Source organism: Lathyrus oleraceus, chromosome 2, assembly GCF_024323335.1.
Source record: "Lathyrus oleraceus cultivar Zhongwan6 chromosome 2, CAAS_Psat_ZW6_1.0, whole genome shotgun sequence".
Lineage (NCBI taxonomy): Eukaryota > Viridiplantae > Streptophyta > Magnoliopsida > Fabales > Fabaceae > Lathyrus > Lathyrus oleraceus.
The window spans coordinates 50,393,764-50,416,474 of NC_066580.1; the positions used below are offsets into that span (position 1 = coordinate 50,393,764).

Below are 22,711 nucleotides of genomic sequence, written 5' to 3' on the forward strand. Positions count from 1 at the left end.
CACATACCTCAATTGGATTGACAACACTAGGTGCATAAGTCAATTCAATTGGTGTCACCTCTTTAACTTAGAGAGCAAACGCCAATTCATCTGATATCACCTCTTCAAAGTTGGATAGTTTGAGAATTAATCTAAAAAGTGAGTTATTTTGATTCTTTAATAAAATAAATAAGTTGTTTAATAAAAAATTCAGATTTAAATGTTTATTGAAATTGTGCATTTCCATGAAATTCTTGACCTTATTATAATAGTGACTTTTATACTCCGTAATAAAAAAAAAAAAATTTACTTTTACCATATAATTTCCTCCAAATTTGAGTCTCTACTTTACTAAAACCTGTTAACAAAAACAGAAATCCTCATCTTGTTTTTGTTCCCAATGGTAACCCTTTCGCTTCTGCATAATCTAAAACTCGTTCCTCTCTTCAACCCTATTCTCTCCCACCAAAACCCTATTTCTTCAATCTCTCTCAAACCTTCAATACTCCGCTGTTCAAATTCCGCTAATGTTCCCGCTCAATCTCCCTCACCTCCGATTCGCATCCGACGCTGCACAAAAATCGAAGCGCAACGTGCTCTATTCGCTTACCTTCACTATACTCGACATTACACTTTGGTTCACGCAGATTTCATTGCCAAAAACTCTCCACGTTTCATAAATTCGCTTATAAGTAGAGTCAGAGTCAACGAAACAGACGATGATTTTGGTTGGGCTCTCAGAAGGTACCTTATTAATCACCCTATTAATGAATTTGAACCCTTTTTAGAGAGTATAGGGATTAAACAAAGGGATTTGAAGTTACTTTTGCCTAAAGATTTGTTTTTTCTCTGTGGTGATGATAGTGTTTTGGTTGATAATTTTCATGTCTTGTTTAATTACGGGGTTCCAAGGAATAGAATGGGGAAGATATATAAAGAAGCAAGAGAGGTTTTTGGGTATGGGAGTGGTGTTTTGTCCAAGAAATTTGAAAGTTATGAAAGTTTGGGTTTGAGTAAATCATCTCTTGTCCAGCTGTTTGTTTGTTGTCCATTGCTTTTAGTTGGCAACGAGGTTGATTCTCAATTTGTTGTTGTTCTTGATTGGTTGAAGAGAATTGGGATTGAGACCGGATGGTTTGTGAGTTGTATGTGTTCTAAAAGAACATATAGATGGGAAACGATTATTGATAGTATAGAGCTTTTTCATCAAGGGGGATATTCTGAGAAACAAATGTATGATTTGTTTAAAGCGGATCCGAAATTGTTGTTGGGGGGTTTAAGAAAGAAGACATTTTTGGTTATAGGTCGGTTGATTAAGTTGGGTCTTGACGTGAATGAGATTTGTTCTTGTTTTAGAGAGCATCCTGATATGTTGTCAAGTCCGCGAATGGAAAATTTGATGCTTGTGATTGCTTTTTTGTATAATATTAGAATGGAACAAGATGCTATTGCTCATGTTTTGTATAACTACATGCATCTCCTTAGCAGACATTCAATAAAAGGTTATAAAATGATGTCTAATGAGCTGGGAGTTGGAAAAGCTAGTTTATGTCAAATGATACAGGATGATCCATTACAATTTTTTAGTTTGGCTTTAAAACGGAAGCAGAAGAAGAATATAAATGAATTCAGATATGACCCGCAGAAGCATTTGGAGAAAACAAGTTTCTTGCGAAAACTGGGGTATACTGATAACTCTGAGGAGATGGAAATAGCTATGAAGAAGTTTCAAGGAAGAGGTGATAAGTTACCAGAAAGATTTGATTGCTTGGTTGAAGCTGGTTTGGAATATAACACTGTAGTTGCAATGGTAAAGCAAGTTCCTTCGATTTTAAATGTTAGGAAAACTGCATTGCAAAAGAAGATTGATTTCTTAAAGAACACTTTAGGTTACCCGATAGAATGTCTCGTGGGATATCCAACATATTTATTCCGTGATTTGGACACAATTTATGCAAGATTTGCGATGTATGAGTGGTTGAAGAAGAGAAATGCAATAGATCGCGAGTTATGCTTGAGTACCATAGTTTCAACTCCTGAGAAACAGTTTGTAGAACTCTTTGTGAAAGCGCATCGTGAAGGTCCAACAGCTTGGCAAACTATAAATAGTTTATCCAACAAATTTAAGAATTAACGGCTCCTTATACGTTTAGTTCAGAGATGTAAATACACGCGTGGCTAAACCTTGCACTTACTTTGGTTTCATTTTATCTCTCTATTTAATCCAATCCTGTTATATCTTTTATACAAACACATCAACATGCAGAAAACCATACTGGTGAACATCTAAAAGTGGTGAGATTACAATACATAAAATTCCACAAGTAATACTATTTATTCTAAAAGCTGAGCTAACACATGTTCCATCACATACTTTGCAACAATACTATTCGTTTTCTCTGTGGGATGAAAAGAGTCCCAAAACACAAATTTGGAAGCATCAGAACAACTGAACATGCTTCCCCTGCTGCATGCATAACCCATCTCGAACATTCCAGTAGCACAACATGCTACTGAGGCTGATTCAAACCCTGTCATCGATCTAAAGAAAGACAGATCAAAAGACAAATCAAGTTTATAATATGTTTCATAACTTTAAATAATTTGTTTTAACTTTCTTATTAGGTGGTCCGCCCGTGGGATGAGTTACGATAGATGTCCTAGACACTGCACCACGTCCTATCAAAATCTTTTGGATCACTTAGGACCAGACGATGTATTAACAGTAAATTATTCATTTCATGATAATTTATTTTTAATATTAATCATTTACTAATCCAATTTATTTTTTCTCTATAGTTTATTTGGAGGCCATATATGGGTCTGGAACATCAACATGAAAGAAATGAAGAAGATCCGGTTGTTTGGACTGCAACAACACTGATCACCAAATTCACTAATGTGGAGATGCACCATAGTGACTGTGTGAAATTACAATTCAACGTGCATCACGAAATCCCTATCCCTCAAGGTGTCTGGGAAAATGGCTTCAACGTAAAGTATTAGAATAATGGAACTTTTTCGAGAGTCCTAACTGATGTTGGCATGCCAACTGAATCTAAACCAACTCCTAATTATATATATATATATATATATATATATATATATATATATATATATATATATATATATATATATATATATATATATATATATATATATATATTGGTATATATCAATTACAATTGAGTTTCTATCTAAAAATAGGTATTTAGTTGACCCACACTAATAATATTTAACATCTAACCCCAACAAAATTACCAAACTACTTACGCATAACTCTTTGCCCAACAAAATTACCAACCCACAAACACCTAAACCCACCACAATCAATACATGCTATACACCCAAACACAAAACCAATAACATACCTTATACCACCAACAACCACATAATTATTATCAAAACACACAACAAACATATTTCGCCAACACATCCTACCATAGCCAAAACACCCAAGAAACATATGATACAAACACTTCCTACCATGGCCAAAACATCTAAATATCTAAATATCTCAACACCAAAACACCCAACAAACATATGGCTACCTGAAGCTAGTTGAAATATGGCCATCGAACGCATCGCACGCTCGAAGGTATAACAGAGTCGCCATCAAACTTTATTTATCCCAAAAGAGGGAAGGGAAAACATCAAGAAAACCCAAGAGAGAAAAGAAACACAGAGAAACGGATAAGGGAAGCAGTTATGCAAGGGAAATGTATGAGCAACCATCACATCCATGATACTCCATGGGAACCGTCTTGAACGTTCTTGCTTGGATGTGTGTTGCTATCTTCATGTACCTGCAAAACAGAAAAGGGTTAGAAAAAGAGTGATCGAGGAGGTTTGAAGCCCTCATGCCTACGTATTCTCATAGTGCAATGAGAAAGTTAGAGCTCCGTGGTGCGGAGAACCAGAGAGAGAAAGGGGGAAAAGAAAGAAAAGTGCTCGTCAAAGATTCACATCCTCGTGCCTACGTATTCTCATAGTGCAATGAGAAAGTCAAAACTCCGTAGTTCGGAGGATAAAGACTGAGAAAAAGATGAGATTGGGGATGATGTTTAAACCAAAAGAAGAGATGAGGGTTAACCATAAAGGTGTGTCCCAAAAGAAAAGGAATTGCAATGGTGTTTAAGCCAATAGAAAGAAAACTTGTCAAAGTCAGAGACTCACATGACAAGGGTCTTACCAAAGCACTAGGTCTGACATGGTAAGGGAAAAAAACATAAACTTGTCAAAGTCGGAGACTCACATGACAAGGGTCTTACCAAAGCACTAGGTCTAACATGGTAAGGGAAGTAGAAGCCTGTCATAGCACTGGGTCTCACATGACAGGGACCTTACCAAGGCACTGGGATTGATATGGTAAGGAAGAGGGAATAACCATAAAGGTGTCAACTCCAAGGAATAACCGTAAAGGTGTCAACCCTCAAAGAAGTGATTGTAAATGGTGTTAAAACCAACAGGAAAAAACTTGTCAAAGTCAGAGACTCACATGACAAGAGTCTTACTAAAGCACCGGGTCTAACATGGTAAGGAAAGGGGAATAACCATAAAGGTGTCATCCCAGGGAATAACCTTAAAGGTGTCAACCCTAGAAAGGAGATGAGGAGTGATGTTTAAACCAAAAGGATTTTAAGAGATGAGCCACAGGGCAAGGTGCAGACTTGACAGGGAATTGATTAGAATTGCATTAAAGTCTACGAATAGAGGCAAATACTATGAGCAACTGGGTCATTCGTCCCGTACTCAAAGATATTCTAGACAAGTGTAAGGAAGATCTTCTCTCATCATTCTCTATTTCTTAAGGCTCATGGCATGCAAACCCAATCATTGACTGACAAGTTGTTGGAGCAGGGTCCTAGAGATGCTTGGAGATGAGTCGGATGAATGAATGTTGATGAAATTTGTATTAATTTGTATTCCAATGAGGGTCTTAAACTTGTTGGGATGTTGATGCTCCAAAATGACCGAGGTAATTCTCATCAAGTGACCAAGGGACTTATGATCACTTGGCAAAGACAAAGATGGTTGTAACAAATGAAAGGATCTAGTTAATCAAATGGGGATTTGATCAAGCCAAATCAAAGGAAAGGAATTGATGGACAAACAAGGATGCATGAACATACAAAATTAACCTAGGGTCTCATTATTAGGTAGCCCAAGAGAAAGCCATGTGGGTGCAAAATGTATTGTCATATGTCTCATTGTTAGGTAACCCAAGAGAAAGCCACGTGTGTGTAAAGTATGCTAATCCTAAGCAGATAAATGCAAGAGGAAATAGTTATAAAGAAGATGAAACAACACACAAAACCCAAGGTTTCAACAAGAACAAAAACAAGTCAGAGTGTCCATAAGGTCTCAGGGTACAAGATCACTTCAAGTCAAGCAAAGGAGCCTAAATCTTAAGTCAAAGTCCAAAGTCCAAAAGATCCTCAATACTCCAAATCAAACATAGATTTAAGATTAGGTCCAAGTTACTTTATCATGTTTTGATTCATTAAGATTAACAAGCAAGTAATCACACATGATAAGAGGAATATATGAATATGATAAGATGAAATTGTATGATGATAATGGGACATGAAATTAAAATGCATTAAGTAAATGACATAAACTTAAATGAATTGAATTAAATGACAAGAAAGTAAATGACAATAATGTAAAGAGTAAGATTAATGTTAAGTGTTAGTAGTTAGTTAATGATGCCTAGACAATGTCAATGTATGTGTTTGACAAGTTAGAGAAGTAACACAAGGTTAATCTCAACCAACAATGTCCCACAATGAGTAAAGAAATAGAGATGAAGATGGAAAGAAGTGAAAGGGAGAATCAAGCCAATTACATGTGATCATTCTATCCTCAAATCAAAGGACTCAAAATATGGCGCATCGAGGGTTAACATATCATTGATGCAAAGTATTGAAGATGATTTATAATCATCTATCAACAGTTTTGGATCAAAGAAGGTTGATCAAACTCAAGTCCATCTATCAATGATTTGAGATAAGGAAGAACACATCAACCAAGCAATTAAATCAACTCAAAACATCAAGAAGTCAACAAAAAAACAAAGTAAATGAATTAAAAATGATTTAATATTGATTAAATAAAGAAAATAAAAGGAAAAATCTCAAAGAGAGGTCAAAGCATAAAATAAAACTCAAAGAAAAATATGGAAGGTCAACAAAAATATGAGAAGTTTGACCTCAAAAGTTAGGGTAAAAAATATTTAAAAATGATTGAAATACAAATGCAAACAGGAAAATAAATAATAAAACAAAATAAAATAAAAATTTAATGAAAAATGATTTTAAAAAAATGCAAAAAATGGAATGAGGTAGAAAATAATTTTATGGAATTATGAAAAAAATTGGATAAAAAAAGATAAGGGAAATATTTTTTATTAATTTTAGAAGAGAAAGGAATTAAAAACAAATTAAAAACAGAATTAAAACACACCAAAAAACAAGAACCATCAGATCTGATTACTTAAGTCTAGTCAGATGATCACATGGCCAGGATTTAAAGTCAAAGCGCGCTCACCCAATGTATCACTACACCGAATTACAACTAACAAAACATTTGAAAAAAACACGCGTTGCAACATGATTGGTCAGATATTTGAAATTTGGAGTGAAATGATTGAAACGCGAGGGAAGCGTGGTCGTCTTCAACCTCAACTCATATTTTTGCGAAGTCATGAACTCGTGCTTTTAACATGAATCAACCATGGATTCAGATGCGAAACACTTCATCATTCATGTCTCCATGCATCCGAGTAATTGATTTGCTCTGAGCAGGGATAATTTATTCAAAAATTCGAAGAACCCTAGTTCTTCAAAATAAAACTAAATGGTTAATATGAAAAACAAATGACAAAGAGGTTAGGGCTTTTGATCAGTGAAACCTCACGAAGAGAATGGTTACTTGTTTGCTTGAAATGGTAACTCACATCTACCTTCTTAATTGAAGCTTTAGAAGTTAACAATGATGGATGAGGAAGCAAGGTTGTAGAAAGATTCAGACCAAAGCAAAGCTTCAAACACCTTCAGAGGATGCCTATGAAGGATTATGGGCAAAGAAATTGAAGGAAAAAAGCTTGAATAAAAAAAGAGATGTCTGATTATTTGAGGTATTCAGCTTCAAGTGTTTTAGAGTTTTCTTGGCTCTCATAGCTTGAATATAAATGCAATAGCTTCCACTGCTTATAAGAAATTAAATGAGATCAGAATACATGTGAAATTGGCTCGAATTCGTGTGAATTGAATGGGAAATTTTTCAGATCTCAAACGCGTGAAAGTGTGATGCCAAACTCGTGCATTTGAAGTTTTTTCAGGTCATTTCAAGTTGTCATCAGATGCGTTTGGTCATGTGTAATTGATTTGCATGCGTGACAAGTGGTCCTAAAGTGTTTTGTTCAAGTTTCAACATTATAGGTCACAAACCAAAACAAAGTTGGATCCCCAAGTTCAAGCTTAGGCCAAATTCAATCCACTCGTGCATTTTGTGATTTTCTTTGATCCAAATGTTCACTTCATGGAGTAGAACAAGATGAAAAAAGAATCAATCCAAAAGGAGCTTTGAGGTGAAAGTTGTGGGCATGGAAAGTTGAGGTCGTGACTTGAAAAATGGGTTACGCAAATGGTCAAGCACCTTGCAGCATGCTAGGTCATATTGAGGCCCAGTGTTCATGATGCCATAACTTTTGATTCCCTCGTGCATTTTGAGAAAAATTGGACCAAATGATTGTTGCCATAAGCTTAACACAATGCAAAACGAATGAGGCCAAAAGGATATTTGAGTTGAAAATGGCAAGGGTGGAAAGTGGGGGTCATGACATGGTTTTAGCCCAAATTGACAATTTGGCCAATGGCACAAATGAGGTCCTTAAGGCAAGAATTGGTGTTTGACCCTTGAGTCAAAGTTGTAGAGGATCCCAAAAGGCATGTTTGCCTCAAAGAATTTTGTCATTTGGATGAACATTAAGGAAGTTATGGGGTTTGGACCAAAAGTAGGGCATACTTGGAAATTAGGTCAACCACACTTATACACCTCTTGTAAACTTGATGTTTTCTTGCATTTCAATCCATGATGATGATACAATGAGCAACCCTTGATGAAATATTGCTGAGGGCTTAAGTGAACTTGAAGATAGCTTGAAGATTGGGTGATGTGGCATGGAAATAAACACATGAACCACCTTGGAAACACCATGGACAAACTTGCATTCCTCTTGCCCCAAAAGACCTTGTTTTTGCCTTGATTTGAAACATGATCACCTATATAAGTAACAAGAGAAAACAAGTACCATCTCTCAATGTAATTAGGGTTAGTTGACAAATAAAACAAAATGAAATCCTAGTGTTAAGATACAAACCACAATATGGCCATGCTTGAGGCCATGACCAAATGCAATGATCATGTATGATATGGTTTAGATGTATGCAAATGAGGTATGCACAAAGGGAAAAAGGATGATAAATTTTGGGGTATGAAACTACCAAACACCACAACAACCATATCTTTCTTTTCCCTATGAAGCATTCACACCAATGTCGTCATTCAATTGACCAGGCCGCCCACCAATAACCCCATCAACCCAAACAACACAACCAAACTACGACAACATGGGTAACAAAATCAATTACGACAACACATTAATCTAGATACGAGACTTCATAGAATTACGATAATTACTTATGGACGGTGGTGATGGTGATGCTCCAGGGACCTTGTACCAAACACTTTAGTTGAATCAAGGGAGACCTGTACAAGAAAGGGCACCTTGAGAGTGTGAAACCGGTGACCACTATGATCAAGTGGGTCGTTATCATTAGTGTAAAAAATCTTATCGCATGTAATCTGATTTAAATTAAATAAATATTAGTATTTAATAATTTTTTCTTAAATAATTAATTGTTTTAATCAAATAAAAAGTAAAAAAACACATGCAAAAAGGGGATGCGCTAGATGAATTGATGCTCCATTTGAAGATCAAAGTATAGGTGTCAGTTGAATTGGTTTGTCACACTGAAGGAATCAATTGGATTAACTTATTCTGGTGGAAAATAGAAACGTCAATCCAATTAATTTGAAATATCTATTAATTTTTTTTGGAAACATAGTTATTTTTTTATATTATTATCGAAGAAAGATGATTATTTAAAAAAAGATCATTTCCATTAAATTCTTGACCTTTATTATAATACTGAGATTTTTTTTAAATAACCATTTAAAAAAAATCAAAAATAACAAATAATTCAAAAAAAAAACCAAAATAACCACTTTTAGAAGAGGATGCACCAGATGAACTGGTGCATCCCCTAAGCAACCAAAGGAGGCGCCAATAGCATAAGCGCATGCATTAGGCTCCTCATGAGGAGGCGCCAATGCTATTGGCACATGCATTAGCCCTTATGAGGAGACCCCAATGCCCCTGGCGCCTTAGTGTTGCATGTGGTGTATGCGCCAATTCATCTGGCATATACACCCATTGTATTATTATTATTTTTTAATTTTTTTAATTTTTAATTTTGTTTATTTATTAAATAAAAAAGAATAATGTAAAATAAATAAATTTATTGATGTGGTAATAATTGGTTACATTGGACTGACAATAAACTAATGATCGACCCAATTATAATGTCCACCTGTTCCACATCCAGGTGCGTTAGCTTGTCTCCGAGGTCTCCCACGATTTTCTTGAGGTGTTTAAGGTCTTTGTGTACTGACCTGATCGAACGATGGTTGGTGGGAAGGTCCGACGGAAGTTCCAGCGGTATTTGACAGATGTGTCATCATTTGTTCCCAATATCCGGAGGGGCTCTAATCAATGGCGCTTCCGTAATGGAGTTCGGTGCCCATGTCATCGTAGTTAGGTCGTTGGGGTTGGGTGGATTGGGGACAATATAGTTGCCTAAATTGGGCCATTGAATCGTTTTGGAAACGAAGCAATGGTTCCTGAGGCGTACTATAGTTAAACAATGGTTTGGTGTTATGGTGATGAGATGTTTGGGTGGTCATTGGTGGGGGCTACGATGAAGTGACCCATATGAATCATCTGGGCTATAGACTGTTGTGGTTGCGAGGTTTGATTCTTGGTTTTGTGTTTGGGTGGGTGGTATGAATGAATTGCGACGTTGGATGGTTGGTTGTTGGGTGGATGGCATGAACGGGTTGTGAGGTTGGGTATTTGGTTGTTATGTGTATGTGGTAGGTTGATGTTGTGAGGTTGATTGTTGGGTTTGGGTGGGTTTACATTGGTGTTGGGTGGGGAATTGTTGTGGGGCGTACGATGACGAAGCAAGTTGGCGTGGATCCATCAAATACCGCGACTCAGATACAAATTGTTGAGTTGTTACCGACCTAAACCATGTCATATATTATTGAGTCGGTCTTGCATCATGGATGGCTGGTTCGTTTAAGATGTGTTGTCGTCGATTCCTCCATTGACGACACATCTCTTTTGCAAAGTCTCTCAAATCAGAATAATCCCATTGTGCATCAACCCTTTTTTGATGCCAATTCCCCAAACACGTGGGAGATTCTGGAATCTATTGTAGCATGTCGAACTGCAGTTTGACCCGGTCACTCTGGTGCATTTCCACTGTAGTAAATTGGATAATCGGTGTCTTCGCTGTCCAAACTGCAACATCGTCATGGTTCACATCATGATCAAGACCCAAATATGGCCTCTAGATAAACTGTAAAGCAATACGAAACGATTAGGTGAAAAATAATTTGATAAATATTTTTAAATTAAAATATAGTTGTGTAGGAGTATTACATCGTCATGTCCAATATAGTCCAATAGATTGCGATAGACTATAATAGCGTGTTTGGGACACCTATTGTAGTTCATCCCCCTTACTGACCACCTTAGATAAAAAAAATGAAAAATATTATTTACTGTTAATTATAATATAAAATATAATTAACTAAATAGTAAAGTGTTAGACTTACTTAGTTGCAAACTGGAACACGAATGGGTTCTCGTTTATCGGGGCGAGCGACGACATTCTTGACCAACTCCAAACTTGTAGCAAATATGCACATGAAAAAAAAATACATGTATTATTTTTTGCAATTTTACACATTGCACTATATAGATGGGCCAACACACCTGAACCCCAATTATATGTGCTTACCTTATTAATATTGCGTAACAAAGGTAAATATATAATATTTACTGAATTACCTGTACTTTTTGGAAACAAAAAATTACCAAATAAAATCATAATATAACACCGAGCTTTAATTATTTTCTCGTACTTGATTGAATCTTCGGACAATACTATACTGGAATAATATTGTTTAAGGTATTTTAAATTTATACCTTGCCCCCTTGCTTGACCGGATGACTCTCTCTCAATTTCGTCGTCTAACAAAGGGGCACCCAATAATTCATTGAAGATAGAGTTGTCTTGGTTAACTCTACCATTCACAGTCTTTCCATCTATACGGAGATCCAACAACATGTACACGTCCTCAAGTGTGACGATACACTCACCAATCAGAAGGTGAAATGTGTGAGTCTCGGGTCTCCACCACTCCAACAAAGCAAGAATGAACTTGTAGTCCACCGAGTACGAAACAATGTTAAGGAGATTTCCAAATCCACATCCTCTAATATATGGTTCTATTAAATGATCGTGGGGTACATATTCATGTACACGACATCTAAAACGCTTCGGATCCTAATAACAAATAAGTCAGAAATGCAATAAGAAGAAGAAATACATAATACAAACATAGATAACAAAGGTATACGACTTAAAAACGGAATAAGTAAAAAGAGAGTGATAACATAAAAATGTCAAGATATTCTCGAGTGTTCCTCTGTGTTCATCACCCATAGTTAACAGAGACATAATTTGATGTTGCAGAGCTTGAGTGTGGCAGAGAAATAGTGTGGCAAAGAAAGATTATAGATGAGTAGTGTTAGAGATGATTTGATATTGTGATATGAAAGGCTATTTATAGATGAATGAGTTAGTAGGTTTGCAACCTACGAAGCATGGGATTGGTTGCATGCAATGACAAAAGTAGACTAGCCTTTATCTTAGGCGCATGCATGTGAAGAATCACATGCAGGGAAGAGGCGCCCTCCCTCTTGGCGCCTGCATGTGATTAGTCACATACAAGGAAGAGGCTCCCTTCCTCTTGGCGCCTAGGTGTAAGTGAATGGAAGAGGCGCCCTTCCTCTTGGCGCCTTGGTATAATTGAATTGAAGGAGCGTCCTTCCTCTTGGAGCCCATGTTGCTTTATGGTGCCTAGGGAATGGGCGCCTGTTAGAAATATTAGGGCACAAAGATTCCTTGATTCAGAGATTCCCTGAGCGCATGTGTGTTCTTGTCATTCTTGTCACTGCATGTGGATTCTTTTCACTGCATGCATGGTTAAGTCTGTACAGACGAACCAAGTGATCAATGCGTTCAATGTTTACGCTATTTAGGCTGTGCAGATGAACAACTTAGCAATGCATTCAATTTCAGTAAAGAAAAGAAAGTTATATTTTTAAAAAATGTCTTCCACACAACATTACATGATCAATGCCCATATTGAAGGTGAAATATTTGATCATCAGTTATTCGGTTTTTGTTTTCGAAACACAGATGTAACTCGGTTTACAATAAATCGGCGATCAAATTTTTCACATCTGAAATAAAGAATAGAAAAGAAATTGCAGTGCAGTAATGTGGGCCAAATAATCTATAAAAATCCGGTTTGGTTTGCAGAAAACCAGGTGAAGTTTTATCAGAAGAAGATTCGAGACGATGACGATGTTCAACATATGTTTGTCAGTCACGAACAATCCGGTTACAATGATATAGAGTTGTATATATTACCACATCAATAACAAGTGTCTCAGTTCATTGATCAGTCACAAGTGTTTTGTGAGACTGATGACTAACAAGCTGAGGCGAATGTTCCAGATGACGAAGAAGAAGAAGCCGAGATCATGGTTGACTCAATGGTGAACGCTGATGAGGAAGAGGAGCCAATAACAGTAAGTCATGTATATTGTCCATCACAATACATGACAAGGTTGAATTTGGGTTCCAATGAACCTTCATCAGATATATGGTATAATCCTTATGTGAAAATGCAAGGATCTTTGAAACAAGGAGACACATTTCGCACAAAAGAGGAATGTGTAAAAGTCATTAAGAAATTACACATGCAACTATTAGCTGATTTCAAAGTTGACATAACTAACGCATTGAGGTATAAAATTTATTGTCCGAATGAGCACTGCCTTTTTAGGTTATCAGCTTCGTACCGGAAGAGGAGCGAGTCTTGGGATATTGGATCAATGGGTCCAGATCACACATGCATTGCCCGCATATACACCAGACGGGACGTGTGCTGTTGGAAATGGAATATTCCACCGTCTTTTTTGGGCGTATCAACCATGCATCATAGGTTTTTCTTTCTGTAAACCAATTATACAAATTGATGATACATGGTTGTACGGGAAATACAAAGGAACATTACTGATGGCAGTGGCACAAGATGGGAACAACAATATTTTTCCAATCACCTTTGCCCTAATTAAATGGGAGACTGTCGAGGGATGAAGTTTTTCCCTAAGAAATCTCCGATTGCACGTTGCACCTCAGCCTAACTTATGTTTGATCTCCGACAGACACCATTCAATCATTAGTGCATATAATAACATTGATAATGGCTAGCAAAATCCTCCTTCGACGCATGTGTTATGTATTAGACATATTGCTCAGAATTTCATGCGAAAAATCAAAGATAAGACGTTGCGGAAGAAGGTTGTCAATGCAGGTTACGCATTATCAGAACCTTCTTTCAAACACTACCGCGAAGAAATAAGATTGTCAAACGAAAATGCAGTACGGTGGATCGATAATATTCCATTGGAGAAGTGGACTAGGGCATACGACAACGGTCAACGTTGGGGCCACATGACAACAAATCTTGTGGAATCAATGAACTCTATCTTCAAAGGCATCCGTAACCTACCTATAACCGCTTTGGTGCAGGCAATATATTTCAGGCTAGGGGCGCTGTTTGAAACCAGACGCTCAAAATGGAGTTCAATGTTGCAATCTGGACAGTTGTTCAGTGATGCTTCAATGAAATTCATTAGACATGAAGCTGCCAAAGCAAACACACACATGGTTACGGTCTTTGACCATGCTAAAGGTTGGTATAATGTTGTCGAGTCCATGGATCACAATGAGGGCATGCCGATGCGACAGTATATAGTCAAACTAGATAGAGGTTAGTGCGACTGCGAAAAGTTCCAAGCCTTTCGTACGCCCTGCTCCCATGTCATTGCGACATGCTCAAAGGTTCGAAGGGATCCATCCTACTTGCTATCTGAAGTTTACAAAGTCGTCAGCCTTTCAAATGTTCATAAAATTAGTTTTTCCGTAGTGGCAAAAGAGGATTATTGGCCAGAATATCAAGGAGACATCGTCTGACACAACGAAGTTATGCGAAGGAAGAAAAAGGGTCGCCCAAACAGCACCCGGATTCGAACCGAAATGGATACGACGAACAAAATGGTTAGACTATGTAGTTCATGCTGTCAGCCAGGTCACAATCGTAATAACTGTCCTAGTGTTGGAACGAGCACAACCAGATAAATTCACATGTACCTCTATTACAATATATGAAAAACTAAACTTATTTTATATTAGACATTTGTGACGAAAGTACCATTACATAAACAGTAACACAAAAAAATTAAAACTAGAATACAAGAACTATTCGATTACAACCATCAAAACAATTTCGAACATGTAATGCATCATCATACGAGCGTCTTGGTCGACCTTAATATCCACCCATTTGCGCACTTCTCCTTTTTAGTTAAACGTGGACACAAGCCATTGTATTCTTCTAATCATTTCACCCTCTCTAATTTCTCCCTCTAACCAACTGTACAACGTCCAATTAAGACGTTCAAACATATCTGTGTTCCAAAGCCGAATCTGTACCAGAGCCGCAACGGCGAAAAATATTACATCAGCATTTCGTTTCTGAATGTATGCAGACATTGTTAAAACACAGAAACCTGAAGGTGAATGGGGTTGAATTAGAGAAAATATGGTAGTAGGAGATGATTTTATGTGAAAAATATTGCATCCAAGGCGTGACATTTACACAGAGTGGACATAAAATGCATGCGCCAAGAGGGTTGACGCCCAACATGACATGACATGCAGGCGCCAGAGGCATTAGCGCCTGTACTTAAGGCAACACTAAGGCGTCAGGGGCATTGGCGCATCCTCATGAGGGCAATGCATGGCCAATAGCATGACGCCTCCTCATGAGAAGCCCAATGCATGCCCTAATGCTATTGGCGCCTCCTTTGGTTGCTTAGGGGATGCGCCAGTTCATCCTGCGCATCCTCTTCTAAAAGTGATTATTTTAGTATTTTTTTTGAATTATTTATTATTTATAATTTTTTTTTTTAAAATGATTATTTAAAAAAAAATTAATAATGACTGATATATAAAAAAATATTTTTACCTTAATTTCCGACACATTTGATTATCTAGTTACTAAACCTGTTAACAAAAACAGAGATCCTCCTCATCTTTTTTCACTTCTATGTTTTTGTTCCCAATGGTAACCCTTTCGCTTCTGCATAATCTAAACCTCGTCGTTCACTTCAACCCTTCCACACACCAAAACCCTATTTTCTCACACCAAAACCCTATTTCTTCAATCTCTCTCAAACCTTCACCTCTTCGCTGTTCAAATTCCGCCAATGTTCCCGCTCAATCTCCCTCACCTCCGATTCGCATCCGACGCTGCACAAAAATCGAAGCGCAACGTGCTCTATTCGATTACCTTTACTACACTCAATGTTACACTTTCATTGACGCAGATTTCATTGCCAAAAACTCTCCATGTTTCATCGATGAACTTATCCTCAGAGTCAGAGTCAACAACAGAGACGATGATTTTGATCGGGCTCTCAGAAGGTACCTTATGTATCACCCTATTAATGAATTTGAACCCTTTTTAGAGAGTATAGGGATTAAACAAAGTGAATTGAAGTTACTTCTGCCTAAAGATTTGTTTTTTCTTCGTGATGATAGTGTTTTGCTTGATAATTTTCATGTCTTGTTCAATCACGGGGTTCCGAGGAATAGAATGGGGAAAATTTATAGAGAAGCAAGAGAGGTTTTTGGGTATGGGAGTGGTGTTTTGTCGAAGAAATTTGAAAGTTATGAAAGTTTGGGTTTGAGTAAATCATCTCTTGTCAAGCTGTTTGTTTGTTGTCCATTGCTTTTAGTTGGCGACGAGGTTGATTCTCAATTTGTTGTTGTTCTTGATTGGTTGAAGAGAATTGGGATTGAGACTGAATGGTTTGTGAGTTGTATGTGTTCTAAAAGAACATATAGATGGAAAATGATTATTGATAGTATTGAGCTTTTTCATCAAGGGGGATATTCTGAGAAACAAATGTATGATTTGTTTAAGGCGGATCCGAAATTGTTGTCAGAGGGTTTAGAAAAGAAGGCATTTTTGGTTATAGGTCGGTTGATTAAGTTGGGTCTTGACGTGAATGAGATTTGTTCTTGTTTTAGAGAGCATCCTGAAATGTTGTCAAGTCCGCGTATGAAAAATTTGATGTTTGTGATTACTTTTATGTATAATATTCGAATGGAACAAGATGTTATTGCTCATGTTTTGCATAACCACATGCATCTCCTTGGCAGACATTCAATAAAAGGTTATAAAACGATGTGTAAAGAGTTGGGAGTTGGAAAAGCTAGTTTATGTCAAATGATACAGGATGATCCGTTAAAGTTTTTTGGTTTGGCTTTAAAACCGACGCAAAAGAAGGATATAAATGAACTCAGCTATGACCCGCGTTGGTATTTGGAGAAAACAAACTTCTTGCGGAAACTTGGGTATACTGATAACTCTGAGGAGATGGAAATAGCTCTGAAGAAGTTTCGAGGAAGAGGTGATAAGTTACTAGAAAGATTTGATTTCTTGATTGAAGCTGGTTTGGAATATAACACTGTAGTTGGAATGGTAAAGCAAGTTCCTGCAATTCTAGCCATTAAAAAAACTTCAATGCAAAAGAAGATTGATTTCTTAACAAACACTTTAGATTACCCAATAGAACGTCTCGTGAGAAATCCAAAATATGTGTTATATGATTTGGATAAAATTTTCCCAAGATTTGCAATGTATGAGTGGTTGAAGAAGAGGAATGCAATACATCGTGAGTTATTCTTGAGTACCATAGTTTCAATTTCTGAGAAACAGTTTCTAAAACTCTTTGTGAATGCGCATCCTGAAGGTCCAATAGTTTGGCAAACTATAAATAGTTTATCTAACAAATATAAGAATTAACCGCTCCTTATAAGTTTAGTTGAGATGTAAATTTAAATACAAGCTTGGCTAAACAATGCACTTACTTTGGTGGTTTCATTTTGGTTTTGTTGAAGGATTATTTTCTCATCTGCTTAATGAGAATCAATCAAGCACTTCTTAGTTTTCTGACTTAAAAGAAATAATCATAGTCGTCTATGTTGTCAATAGTGCATTATAGCAGAATAATGTGGCGGTAGTAGGCTTAAGCGCGAAGCTATTGGATTGTGAGCTGCTGTCACTAATAGCGTTTGTTGCGGCCCAAACTGCCGTCGCGTTGTTATTATGGGTTTGGGGCAAAAAAATTCAGAACCCTTGTATTTTTTTAAGTAGTAAATGTCAATTTGTACCCGATTTAAGGGTAAAATTATGTTCTTCATTCTATTATATTGATACTCACAAACAATTGTTTTGTTATTCTTCTCATTTTTAATTCAATTCTGTTATGTCTTTTTTCTCTCTATGTAAGTTCATTGCATGTACTTTGAGTTATTTAATTATATTAAATATGACTGTTTCTCTCATTTTGAGTATTCTTATGTTTGAGTATTTATGGTAACATTTACACCAAATTTCAAGAACAAATTTCACCCTCTAAAACATAGCTTTATATTTATAAACTCGAACACATATATGAATACACAGCGGAAACCTATATATTAGTCCACACAAAATGACTAATTATTCTAAATATCAGCACCTTTTATAATGGAAGTGCTGTATTAACATTCTTACACACATATATATTTATACACACATCAACATGCAGAAAACCATACTGGTGAACATCTAAAAGTGGTGAGATTACAATACATAAAATTCCACAAGTAGTACTATTTATTCTAAAAGCTGAGCTAACACATGTTCCATCACATACTTTGCAACAATACTATTCGTTTTCTCTGTGGGATGAAAAGAGTCCCAAAACACAAATTTGGAAGCATCAGAACAACTGAACATGCTTCCCCTGCTGCATGCATAACCCATCTCGAACATTCCAGTAGCACAACATGCTACTGAGGCTGATTCAAACCCTGTCATCGACAAATCAAATTAATAAGAATATATTTCATAATTGTAATATTTATATGGAAAGCTGTAAACTAGATTTTCTGCGGCAGTATCATACCGTAGAGTTCAGGTTTCTTTATGATGTGCAACATGATGTGATATGGATTTGAAAACAACAACTTCATTCCAGGGAGCTCTTGATTGAGCTTAGTAGTTATATTCTGGAGTTTACCATTGAATTCAAGTGCTATGTTATTGTAGTTCGTAACACAACCATTCTGACCCATAAAATTTGTAGTTCTCTCCAATGGCAAGCATCCCATGGGAGGTAACCCTCCAAGGGAAATCTTCCTAGCACCAAGACCATAGAGATTCCTTATGAAATTCTCAGCAATTCCGGCGAGAAAAGTTTGGTACTGTTGAATTGTGTATTGTGATGCCCTACCAGGCATGGTATAGTAATTCTCTAGAAAATCATTTGTTCCAATACTCATAAGGTGTAATGATTCAGAAATGCTCTCTTTTGCTTTGGTTTCACCAAGATATGCAGTTAGATTCTTTTGGTATTGTTTGTAGTACTCTAATTGCTTCCATAATGGTATCACACCCTGTATCAAATATCATATAGTTTGCATTATTATTAGAGTTGTTTTAGTTTAACTGTAATAACTTTTCGACCTTGTGTGAGAGTCTGTCTTACCTGCCCTAAAAAATTGTCCAGATTATTATATACGTTAGTAACTTAGCTTAGAGTATAAGCTAAATAAAATATTTTTTTTTCAAATTTTTTGAAACAAGAAAATCATTTCCATTTTCTTATGAGACAGAGAAACAGAGAAATGGCAGCTAGTAAAATGGAAAGCAAGAACTTATAGCAGGATCTAAGTTTTTTGCTATAGTAGGAACAAATTAGAAAGACTATAAGGACTTACAAGAACAGCTGAAGTTGCATTATCATAACCAGTAGCAGCAGAAGCAAAACTGACACCAGTTGCAAAATCCGAAATATTATTCTTAGGATCCAAGTATGCAGGCACATATTCTTTTATACCAAAAGCTTCTGATATGAAATCCGTTGGTATTCTCCCATTCGAGAATCTTCCGGTCGCTTTCCCCCCTAAAAAGTCACGTCCATACGGTTGAAAATTGCTCCGCGCAACCGTCGGAATGAAGTTGTTGTTCCCGGCGTCAACGGAGGAGTCGCCAAACACGATGATTGCCGGAACCTTTGCATTGGCCTTGTTCAAAAGAATGGAGAAAATGTGAAGTGAAAATAATAATGCTAGTAGGTTTGATTGCAATCCCATATTGTGTGGGTTAAAGTGGTGTGACTTGTGATGAAATAGATATGGGTTAGAAGTATGTATATTTATGGAAGTTTGATCTTTTGAAAATTCGGTGAATAAGTTGTTGGGTCATAAATTGCATAGACAAATCCGTTTTGCGGTGGGAATGTAAGTTTTTCAGTAGATTTAAAATATAGTAGCAAATTTTATTTGTTGGTATAAATCGATCTTTTACACACAAATTACAGTGATTAATTTCTCGAATTAGAAAAAAGAAAAAATTATCATAGACGGGAAAGGTTGTCCGCAAGAGAAAATTATAGCACTTTGATATAAATTTAATTTTAGTTAAATTTTTTTTATATAGGTTAATAAATAAAAATTACTCAAAAAAGTTAACAAATTTAGATATTAACTAAAAATGCATAATCTAATATAATTGTACTATATTAACTTGAGTTGGCTGATTTTGATAAGTTTAAAATATTTTTTAATTTAGTTAACAGGTAGGATTCTATATTTAAAGATGAATAAATAATAACTAATTACACAAAACACATTGGATACCAAGAATTTAGTACTAAAAGTTACTATTCCTAAAAAAAGCACTTAGTTACTATCTTAACTGTATTTATGAGATATTTATGGTAATTCTCATTGGGTCCTATAGTTTTTTTTGGCTTATGGGTCCTATAACTATAACTATACTAATAAATAATAAATGAACCGAATAATTTGTCTAATAATTATGAATATGTACCTTTATTATTCTTTTGCGCTCTTTTACATAATCTAACTTTTATTTCTTCTCTATTATTGATAATAAAAATAAATAAAAACTTTCTATGTACGTGTAAAGCTGAGGATGGCTCGACGTGACAAACCATAAATAAGTTGGTGAGTTTTTTCGTACAAAAAAGTTCGTCTGTAAAGTCATTCATTTCCATACTGCATGACCTCAATCTTCTCCATTTGCATTCATGTCAAATTCGTGCACACATCCCCTTTTTTTTTACTTCTGCGTGACCCTTACAATATTTCTAAATTTTTGTAATTCTTTAAAATGCTAATATAACTAATAAGATAAAAATTATACTATTTTATATACGTTAATTATAACTTATTGTAAATATTGTTTAAAGTTTTAGGTGCAAATATGGGATGCAGGATGTTAATATTCGAGTAGAAGAAAAAAGCGTGGTAAACAAATTTGTTTAAGGTTAGATTAGGGGTCATTGTTGGCTGATTTGAATATAAGGTTAAGAAAGTGGTTAAATATGAAGAAAACATATTGTTTTGGAAGGAAATATGGTTTCCATAACCCTATATTTGCGATAAATTTAGCAGACTTGTTGATTTATATCATTAGAGAGTTGGGATGAGTTGGGGTGGGATGCCGAGGATGATGGATGGAGATTGTGTCAACACCTTTTTGCGTGGAAGGAAGACAAGGTTATGAAGTGTTGTGGTTAACATTGTTTCGTAGTTTAATGTTGTTAGAACAAGATTTGGTTATGCATCTCTACCTTGAGTTTTGATGATAACAATATTGTATTTGTTTGAGAACAATTTTGACATCCTAATGAATTGTTATTGTGTATCTTTAACAAACAATTTTGATTCTGATCATATGATGTGTAACATCATCAGTTTCTGAACTTTGTGCTCCAAATTCGCTTCTGCGTTGCAATTAGAAGTTCTGAAAGACATCAATATTGTTGTTGCAATGCTCTTTCTGCTTCTGTGTTATCTCACCCATAAGAAGCTTAGGAGGAAACACTATGTTGCTGTTGCAATATTCTCTCAGTTGTTTTGCTTTTGGATATGACTCTGATCAACAAGCTTCTGAAGAATGACAACCTTCTGAAGTTGTGTTAAGTAGCTGAAGATTCTGAAGATCTCAAGACAGTCGACTGAAGTTATCAAGGTTCTGACCGAGGTTTCTGAAGACTCTGAACAACTCAAGCCAGACTACTGACGCTGTCAAGATTCTGACTCAAGGTTCTGAATCTAGCTTTCTAATTCTTCACTTCATGCTTCAATCATCTTTTATCATAAGCCAATGAATGTGAAGATAAGATCAAATGGGAACTTGATCAAATAATACATAGTACAAATTGAACAACCTTTCCACTATCTGATTTCGTGGGCAAGGACTGTACTATTCATCACACATGTAACTGATTTTGTGGGTAAAAGGACGTACATGATATCATTCCTTTCTCATCCAACAATGGGCAGCCGCTCAAGGAGCTTTCCCCATTTTTCCCTACAACGGTCACATGCTTACACTATATAAGCATGTATTAGAGACTTGAAGAACTCTTGTGAAATTCTAGTAACAGACTATCGATGTCACACTGGATGTTATGACATCTAATTCTACGCAGACAGGTAATGTATGCAGAAGGTAAATGTAAAAAGCAGTAAGTGACACAGAGAATTGTTAACCCAGTTCGGTGACAAACACACCTACGTCTTGGGGCTACCAAGCCAGGGAGGAAATCCACTATAAGAGGTATTAATTCAGGACTTAAACCAACTGTTTAATCCTATCACTTAAGACCTACCCAATGCAATTTCAATCTAAACTAAGACCTGAGTTCCTACTCACTCCCCCCTCAATCACAACAGTGATTACAACCTTTAATAATTTTAAAGTAGTGGTGAAGATAACCTTCAAACAACTCTTGATTGTGCTTAAAAGCTTTAATCAAGAAACACAGCACTCACGCTTAAAAGCTTAGAGTGACACAACAATTACAAATCAATAAACACCCTAGTCCAATGCAATCATCTAGGTGATAATTGCTTGGCTCACAAGTAAAACCTAATACAAGACACAATAAAAGTACAGTAAGGATCTATACTGATATATTTAAATCTTCACGCTTCAAACCCCTGAATTTCTGAAAGTAGGATTGCCATCCTTTTATAATGCAACACTTGGGCCTTGTACTTGAATTTCCTAAAATTAAGGTCAAGCAAGTTAACCTAATTTCCACACATTAGGGTTCTAACAAATATGCTATATGCTAGGTCTCTTTATTTTT

At 36.1% G+C, this 22,711-nt stretch overlaps 3 protein-coding genes across 4 annotated transcripts; 2 read left to right on the forward strand and 1 right to left on the reverse strand.

The window, feature by feature from the left end:
* Positions 1–328: 328 nt before the first annotated feature.
* LOC127118044 (transcription termination factor MTEF18, mitochondrial) lies at positions 329–2,228 on the forward strand. Its single transcript, XM_051048178.1, has one exon. The coding sequence runs from the start codon at positions 380–382 to the stop codon at positions 2,111–2,113; it is 1,734 nt and encodes a 577-aa protein (XP_050904135.1). The 5' UTR covers positions 329–379; the 3' UTR covers positions 2,114–2,228.
* LOC127118045 (GDSL esterase/lipase At2g04570) lies at positions 2,227–19,815 on the reverse strand. 2 transcript variants are annotated; one of them, XM_051048180.1, is made up of 3 exons: positions 19,305–19,815; positions 18,491–18,980; positions 2,227–2,510 (listed from the first exon to the last, which is right to left on the reverse strand). In XM_051048180.1, exons 1-3 carry the CDS (start codon positions 19,677–19,679, stop codon positions 2,314–2,316), a joined length of 1,062 nt encoding a protein of 353 aa, XP_050904137.1. In that variant the 5' UTR covers positions 19,680–19,815; the 3' UTR covers positions 2,227–2,313. The 2 variants fall into 2 exon arrangements, with proteins under 2 accessions (XP_050904137.1, XP_050904136.1); XM_051048179.1 differs by lacking the exon at positions 2,227–2,510 and adding an exon at positions 17,947–18,395.
* On the forward strand, positions 15,532–17,824 carry LOC127118043 (transcription termination factor MTEF18, mitochondrial). The gene has a single exon (XM_051048177.1). It carries the CDS (start codon positions 15,580–15,582, stop codon positions 17,341–17,343), a length of 1,764 nt encoding a protein of 587 aa, XP_050904134.1. The 5' UTR covers positions 15,532–15,579; the 3' UTR covers positions 17,344–17,824.
* Positions 19,816–22,711: the final 2,896 nt, after the last annotated feature.